Source organism: Phoenix dactylifera, chromosome 6, assembly GCF_009389715.1.
Source record: "Phoenix dactylifera cultivar Barhee BC4 chromosome 6, palm_55x_up_171113_PBpolish2nd_filt_p, whole genome shotgun sequence".
NCBI classification, from domain to species: Eukaryota; Viridiplantae; Streptophyta; class Magnoliopsida; order Arecales; family Arecaceae; genus Phoenix; species Phoenix dactylifera.
In genome coordinates this window covers 1197532-1206226 of record NC_052397.1, presented here as the reverse complement: position 1 = coordinate 1206226, position 8695 = coordinate 1197532, and the positions used below count along the sequence as shown (strand labels likewise).

The 8695-nt window shown below is 39.4% G+C and overlaps 1 protein-coding gene across 1 annotated transcript; it reads left to right on the top strand.

The window, feature by feature from the left end:
• Window positions 1-1850: 1850 nt before the first annotated feature.
• LOC103701992 (proline-rich receptor-like protein kinase PERK12) lies at window positions 1851-8098 on the top strand. Its single transcript, XM_008784248.3, has 8 exons — window positions 1851-3732; window positions 3803-4270; window positions 4359-4445; window positions 4532-4602; window positions 4720-4796; window positions 4948-5095; window positions 6570-6731; window positions 7388-8098. The coding sequence occupies exons 1-8, from the start codon at window positions 2988-2990 to the stop codon at window positions 7652-7654; spliced, it is 2025 nt and encodes a 674-aa protein (XP_008782470.2). The 5' UTR covers window positions 1851-2987; the 3' UTR covers window positions 7655-8098.
• The last annotated feature ends 597 nt before the right edge of the window (window positions 8099-8695 follow it).

Below are 8695 nucleotides of genomic sequence, written 5' to 3'. Positions count from 1 at the left end.
TATCATCACATTCTTTTTCTATTGCATGTATAATATATATGTGGCTAGTCTAATGTGGATAAGAGAGTTTTTATTTGAGAAAAAAATGGATAAAAGAGAAATTTGCACTTTATATTATATGCTCCTACAAAGCTTCGTCATTGTAATCACAATGCAAAAAAAACTCTACAATGTTGAAGTTACATTATGAAAATGATGATATTCTATATATATAATCTTAAATCTTGCACCTAATTTTTTTCTTATCGGCTCTATTTTAATGTAAATTTGATAGTCTAATCATCATTTAGCTAAGTAAATTATTGCATGTCCAAATATCCTATTATCTATTATCGCTTAAAAATGCATATTATCTACATTAGAACAAATAAACATATTATATATGTTTTACACAAACCTGAATGCATTGGTAACACAAAATTTCCATCATATGAAATTATACAATTAATAGAAGATTTTAGGCATTTCCTGTATGACTTTGATATGAGAGATTTTCATGTTAGGCTAGCAATTTTTTGATAATATCTACATTCCACAAATTTGGTTTTCACCAAGGTATCACTTACGATAGCCAGTTCTCAAGAACCATGATTCTGTATTGCGAAGTTGATTCCAACTTCCAAGAACATACAATACATATAGTATGGACTGTACTATGTCATTTGGTTGTTGGAATATTTCAAAATTCTGAGTCTGCCCTTCTTTGTCTTTTGTCTTTTTGTCTAGTGTACTTTCTTTAGTCCCACATTGGAAAGGAATAAAACTCAAAAGATCTTTATGTAGTATTCAACCTTTTAACTTGGTGAAGCAAAGAAAGTAAGTAGCCCACGTGCGCATGAGCCTAATGGAGGTCCGCGGGTGTGGGCTTGAGTCAGGTTTCTTTTTGCCGTTTTATTTTTTGAATTGTTTTGTTTTGTCGCGTCTTTTAAATACGCCTCTTCCTTTTTCTCTCTCTGTTTTCTGTGTTACCGAGATTCATACTCCGAGGGGCGCGATCTATTCTTAAGGACAGTGAAATCACGCCTTTTTTACCACACAAGATATAGTAACGTTTTCCTGTGAGTAAAAAGTAAAATAATGATCATGTTTTTTTTCGCTGAGGTATCGAGACACAAATTCGTTATCTTTTGTTACGTATCAACCAGCATATCTAAATACTTCAAATATTAAAGAAGTCATTAGTCACCACTCTAGCTCGAGCATTTATATTATTGTTTAAATAAATATTGGTCACCCACCGAGCTAGCTAGGATACCAAAGTTCGAAAACACTAATTCCCATAAGTTTCAAATACAAACTTTTTATGAGTTTTTTTTTTGCTCTTTGACTAAAAAGGAGTGCACAAGGTTCCATCATTATGGAGTTTGTGGAGAATCAGATATACAATATGCAGCCTAATTTCATATGCAGAAAAGCTATTTTCATGTTTCAGACTCTTGATATTCATATTATAATAAGTTAATCTTATCATTACACCAATATCTGTTGTCTTCATTTTCTCTCTTAGTAACTAATTAAATTACTTTGCGCTGCATTAATGGTTAAACCGTGCTATTTTTTTGCAATCAATAGCTAAAAATACTACTTAAGTTGTCCAACAAAAAAATATATAAGTTCTAATTCTGTTGTTGCTTTTTTTTTTTTAACGGACATTTTATACTACACGGGTATGAATACATCCAGCAGAATCTGCAACCCAATTCTGTCAGTTGCTTTCACTCCACACGCACACATAATGTCATCATGGACATCACTTTTCCGCCGCAAGTGCCATGCCCACATAGAAATTTTAAAATTTCTTTGCGAATGTTCGTCCGCCATGCCAACAAAAAAATGTGGACATTTAGCGTAACGGTCAATGACGGTCGAGATGGAGAGGAAGCCACTCCCGTTGGGTTTCCCGCCAAGCGATCCCAGATTTCGGTAGGTCCGCGACGGTAGCAGGCGGAGAGTTCAGAAAGCAACCGAGTCAAGGATCGCCACTCATAAATGTAGATGAGTCCAGCGCTGTGCCGGGGACACGTGGGAGCGTCGCAAGCCTAGGCATGGGCCCGTTGATTCGGGCGGCCAGGACCCAATCCGTTCTGCTATCCGGAGGCTAAAAACTCGGAGTCAGTTCATCGTCGACGGCCGAGCTGATGTCGAGAAAGTTTTCGGCTGGTATTTTTGGTCTATTTTTGGAAATTTTTGCTGAAAGATTTGGACCATTCGGTCGGATTCTTGTCGGGAAATTTCCATCTCAAGGCCGCCAATGGTGGATTACAAGGCTAGATTGGAGGAATCGAAGCTCGGTACTCGGAAGGAGGAGGAGGAGGGGAGGACCCAGGAAAGGGCGAAGAAGAGGTAGAGTTTGGTTCTTCCTAGGGCTTGGATTCTTCATGGCTTCTATTTCTTGACTTTTCCCCCCTAAACTAAGCTTTTTCTGGGTGAATTTCCTTGATTATTTTCATGGAATTTATTCATTTTTATGTGAATTCTTGTCATCATCTGGATCCGTTGGGATCCCTGGAATGTAGCTTCTGGCCTTGTGATTTCTAGGGTTAGGGTTCTTCGAACATAGACTCTGTACCCCAGATTTGCTCTCATGTCCACATTATTGGGGAATTTGAAGGGTTTATTTAGCGTCGTGACTTCTTAGCAAGAAGAGAACCCTACCAATAAGCACAATGGTGTGTTGATTGCTCTAAAATTTCAATTTTCAGTTGAAGACGTAATAATTGTGAATTTATCAGTCTATGTTAGTAGGAGAAAAGATACGAGGCATTTAATTTGTTTGAAGATTGAAAATTGATGCTCTTCTCTTTCCATAGAAAGGAAAAGTACAAAGAGAGAGAGCGAGAGAGAGAGGAAATTGAAAGGGAGGGTTGGAGGGTTCATCTGTGCTACAAGGATTCTTTTGCCCTCAGAGGGGACTTTGTGTGGGTCTTCTGTTGAAAATATTTGTGCTAACCCAAGAGGAGGCAAAAAAAAGCTGATTGACAAGTCAGATGTCGAATTCTGCTCCACCTCCAAGCTCCTCTTCTAAAATTGATAAGTCATCTCCTCCTTCTCCAGATAACAAATCCCCTCCACCTTCATTGGAATCTAAAACCCCTCCGCCTTCTTTGGATTCTAAAGTACCTCCACCTTCACATTCAACTTCTCCGCCAAAATCTCCCCCAAGCTCAGATGGATCAAGTTCTCCACCACCAAAGTTATCACCTCCAGCTCCCTTGCCAAATGACTCCCCTTCTCCCCCTCCTGACCCATCTAAGTCCCCATCAAATGGAACTTCATCTTCATCAGCTCCACCATTTTCACCCCCTCCTCCTCCTCCTCCCGGTAATCATAATCGGTCAGCTCCTCCTCCACCTCACTCCCCTCCTCTTTCACCTGCTGTTACTTCGCCACCTCCAAATGCTAAATTGAATACTCCAAGCCCCCCTCCACCAGAGCAGTCACCACCTAATGGCTCCCCTCCATCCCCTCCTCCGCCTGATTATTCATCTAGCTCGTCATCATCTAAAAGTAATCCCCGTCCTCCATCGAAGTCATCACCTCCCCCTCCTTCCTCTCCTTCCCTTCGTGAAAATGGGGAATCAGGTGGCAGTTTGGGCACCATTGCTGGGTTGACATTTGCAGGAATTCTAGTTGTATTAGCTGTCGTTTTCTTTGTGTTCTTAAGGAAGAGGAGGAGAAGATTCGGTGAGTATAATTACTACAGATCACCTAACAATTTCTCTGTAAAATCAGGTAAATGACTCATTATGGATTCTCTGATGCTTGCTTTCCGCTTGTTTCTCATTGTATCCTGTGCTTGCAGATGGATATTACTATAGACAGTCAAATATACAAGGAAGTTCTGCTCACTCAGATACATATTATGCACCAGGAACAACACCAGCTCATCTTGCTGCCGCAAATGCCCATGGAAGTTATAGAGGTCATGGGTATTACCCGGGGCACCCAGATCATGCTGGACCCAAGTCATGCTTCAGTTATGAAGAGATAATGAGCATAACAAATGGCTTTCCTCCAGAAAACATCCTAGGTGAGGGTGGTTTTGGATGTGTGTATAAGGGCTGGCTGCCCGACGGGAGATGTGTTGCAGTGAAACAGCTCAAGGCTGGTAGTGGACAAGGAGAGAGGGAATTTAGAGCAGAAGTTGAGATAATTAGTCGTGTTCACCATCGTCATTTGGTCTCTCTGGTGGGTTGCTGTATAGCTGACTATCATCGACTGCTTGTATATGAGTACCTCCCTAATAAAACTCTTGAACACCATTTACATGGTAATTTATGGATGATATATGCATCAGAAGACTGATTATGGGGAGAGCAGTTATAAAGATTAATGCTTACTTTATGTCTTCTGATTAGGGGAGGGGTTGCCTGTCATGGATTGGCCAAAAAGACTGAAACTTGCTATAGGCTCTGCTCGTGGATTGGCATATTTGCATGAAGACTGTATGTACAAATATATTCACATCATTGCTATATGTTATTGCCAATTATTATCTGATTATATGTTTGCGTTTTCCTCATTTCTCCAGGCCATCCTCGCATTATCCACAGGGACATCAAATCGGCTAATATTCTTTTGGACAACGATTTTGAGGCAAAGGCATGCAGATAATCTCTATATCTAGTTTTTGTTTTATTTATTTTTTATATCAATTTCCATATGAACTTCCCAATATCATAGTCAATCTTTTAACAGACTAGAATTATAAAACCACAGGTTGCAGATTTTGGGCTTGCCAAACTCTCGAATGATACTCACACCCATGTGTCCACTCGTGTTATGGGGACATTTGGGTAGGTGTTGGTTTCTTTCTGTGGATCAATATTTAGTTCTCGATATGGATGGGATCACTTGATATCTTCCTCCACTTCTCCCTTTCTCCCTGTTCAAAAGAGAACATATGAGCTGTTGTAGACTGACTTCTAAATGCTTATTAAATTTCAGGTATTTGGCACCAGAATATGCATCTAGTGGAAAATTAACTGACCGATCTGATGTATTTTCATTTGGCGTCGTGCTTCTAGAGCTTATTACAGGACGCAAACCTGTAGATCCAAATCAACCTTTGGGGGATGAAAGTTTAGTTGAATGGGTATGCTGAAACCTGCAGTAATCTATTACAGAATCTAGTGTAGCTTTTCTTAGAACCCATATAGTGCTGTTATGATTTTCTTTTGATATTGACTTATGAAAAGAAAAATTGTCTATGCATGCGTGCAGCTATATATGTGTTGCTTTTGTTGCATAAATCATTTTAAGGTTTGACAGGACAATTTTACTTGTTATGAAAACCCCATATATACTATAACAAGCAAGTTCATGAATAATTTAGCAGTAGACAGAGGCAGACATGAGTGAGAATCATATTAAAAGTTCATGCAACATACAACTATATTTCTTTACTAAGAACTTGAATTGCTACTTCTTGTAGGTTAGTGCAATCATGAGGAGCCAAAAAAATTTCAAAGATCTTTTAGAAGAACTCATGAAACTCAAAACTAGACGCAAGGGGTAGAAGAAAGATGAAAGAATTTAAACTAGTTAAATTATTCTGAAACTGGAGCACAGAATCATACTACTGGAAAATTTTCAGCTCTACATGAGAAAGAAGATAATTGCGCAAATACTAAAAATCAATTTTGTGAGCATTTTACACCTAAATAATGAAGTTTCTGACACATCATGTCTAATGGTTTTGATAGTATTTGCGATAGTTGTAAGTTCAGGTCAAAGTCATGAAAAATATCAGATTAAAGGATGCATCATATACCGGGAGTGGTAAACACAGTTCAATTTGATTTAAATAAGAGGCCTGAATATATGCCCAATGAAGTGGCCACAAATATATAACCAATTAGATTCAAATTAATTTCAAAAGGATGAAAATTTTATCGAATGTTTCACCTAACTGCAGTAGAATATAGAAGTGATTAGTTGATGCGATAAAGGACTTCACATGGGTGATATAATAACAGTGGGCGACTCAACCTTTTCTACCAATCTCTAGAATTATATTATCGTCTGTTTTTACCCCCGTGTGAAATGGCTGGGTTGAACCTCTGCAATATCTATTTACATCATACAGATTAAGGTTAGGTGCCTCATTTTAAAGTTTGCTGAATAAAAATCATGTTATATTTACTAGAGAACAAAGGGAAAAAAGGGAGGAGAAAGAACACACTTCACTTTTTTAGAGTCAATTTCTGCGTTGTCCCTCTCTCCCTCAGTCCTAAAGATCTTAGAAGATTTAGCAAGTTGAGATGATTGATTGGTATCATTCATGATAAAAAAAAGAGTGGATTCCTTTCATGTTGTGTTTATGAAAAGAATTGGAAAACAAAAGGTGAATTCCTGTCGGCCTTAACCTGGGTTTCTTATTAACAAAAAAAAAAAGAATCAGAAAACAGGAACAACCAGATGCCATGGTCGGCTTATTTTTTAAGTTATTCATCTTTGGTTGTTCATTACTTTGTTGTGGTCAGTCTTGAGCTTCCAACCGTTGTTATCTTTCAAGTTTTAACAGTGGGATTTCTTTCTGATAAAAAGTGATGCTGAACTTCATACAGGCTCGACCCCTCCTTATTCATGCTCTTGAAATAGGGGATTGTTCAGAACTAGCGGATCCAAGGCTTGAGAACAATTATGTAAAGAGCGAGATGTTTAGAATGATCGAAGCAGCTGCTGCATGTGTTCGTCATTCCGCTTCTAAACGACCTCGCATGGTGCAGGTAAAAGCAATATTTATTTGGTTTGAAAACATGCAACCATTTAGGAAAGCTTACGTACATATGGACATCGATACATGGAAAATTACATTCAAGGAATTGACCTGGAGCATGCACATCTTGCGGAGTATTTAAGTAACTGTCATCCTGCAAATTATAATTTAGCAGTATCATTGCCTATGTTTAATTTCTCTACTTGCAATATCAATCCTAGCAGTTTTTCTTGCTACTCTCCTCCTGGCTTATTTTAGTTCCACACATTCTTTATAAATGATGAGTAATGCTACGGGGCTCTAGTGTGTGTGCATACAAACGATTCTCTTGTCATGGGGCAGGAAGGCATTGGTGAAACTCATGGCATTTGTTGCTAAACATGGGATCGGTTGATTAGGAATTGCAAAATTAGCAGTTATGGGACCGATGAACTTTTCTTGTGCACATATTACTTGGCTGATAGCTCAGTCTTCACTCTTCACTTGAGGTCTTCTAGTTACAAAATGGAACTTGGAACTGCCATGATTTGCATGTCAAAGCTTGTCTTTTATAATGAAGATGACCCACTTACATTTGATAAATTAATTACTGCTGCACCTCTTTTTTTTTTACGCTTCATGGATGACCGGACCTGTACTTCTTTTTTTTTTGACCCCTTTTTTTAGGTGGCGAGGGCATTGGAAAAAGGAGAGCCGACTGATCTAAGCAATGGGGTGAAATTTGGTCAGAGCACAGTGTTTAATTCTGGCCAGTACTCAGCAGACATCCAAAAATTTCGTATGATGGCATTTGGAAGTGACAGCTCTGACTTTGATGAATCTGGGGAGTATGATCGCCGGAGCGCAGCATGCAGTGGTGAAGTCCGCAGTAGAGAGATACCTCGTGGGCCACCGAATCCACGGGGACCTGGAGAACCCAAGTCAGGGGAGTAGTATAACGGTCATGAATCAGAGACTCGTAGCGTGAATCCCCGAGGCAGAGAGAGCTGTGGAAATCATCAGTGCAATCGAAGGGGATTCCCATGACTCAAATGTCGAGTCTTGAGAGGAGGTTTGTGCCTGCGTTGTGCTGCCTTGAGAGGAGGCAAATTTGAGCCACCAGGCAGACATCGGAAGAAGGGCTACTGCTGTTCTGGATTGCTACGGAATGATGCTAGGCGATCAAAAACAGGGTTCCCAATCCATGGTGACTTAATGGTTATCTCCACAAAGCGAACTAGATGTACCATATTGTGCAATCCATTATCACATTTTTCCATTCTGCATTTCCCCTTTTCCAGGGAGCAGAATCTGGGGTTCTCTCCCTGTTCTTTTCCTGTTACTGATTGTACCGACGCTCGAGAAAGAAAGGATCTGCTTATTTAAATCTTCTGGTCATTGCATGCATCCATGCACTCGTAACTTCTGCCCAAATCTGCTTGTATGGTTTTGTTTTGAAAGTTTTAATCATATTAACTGATACGCAAGCGGTCAAAAACCAGGTTGATGGTTTAATATTACCGCTAGTGATAAAGAGTAAGTAGGTAACCCTTTGTGCCCTCGTCGCAAGCCCTTACTGCATGATTTATATTTATGTTTCTCTGTTGGTTGATATCATCAGGTCGAGGGCAGGTCAAACAATATCATTGAACTTTATTGAGCCTTTATCTAATTCTACTGCTTTGACAATAGGATAAAGCATTTCGGCAGCCTGTTGATAATTTAGCGCATTATTGTTGTGATCGGATCGATTTCCAAACACAATGTTTTCCAGCCTAGTTTTGGCTTTTGCCAAATGAAAAGAAAGCTCCAAAGTAAATCGAATTACGATGATGCCTCTCCTTGCCCGTCCCCATGAGTTTGGAGGGGCTCCTTTCCTTCCTTTTTAGGCCCGTTTGGTTCACGGAAAAAGAAGGGGGAAAAGTATGATCAATGAGAAAGTAATGAAATGCCGCTTGTTTGGTTGGAGTTTTCAAATGAGAGAGACGGAAAAGT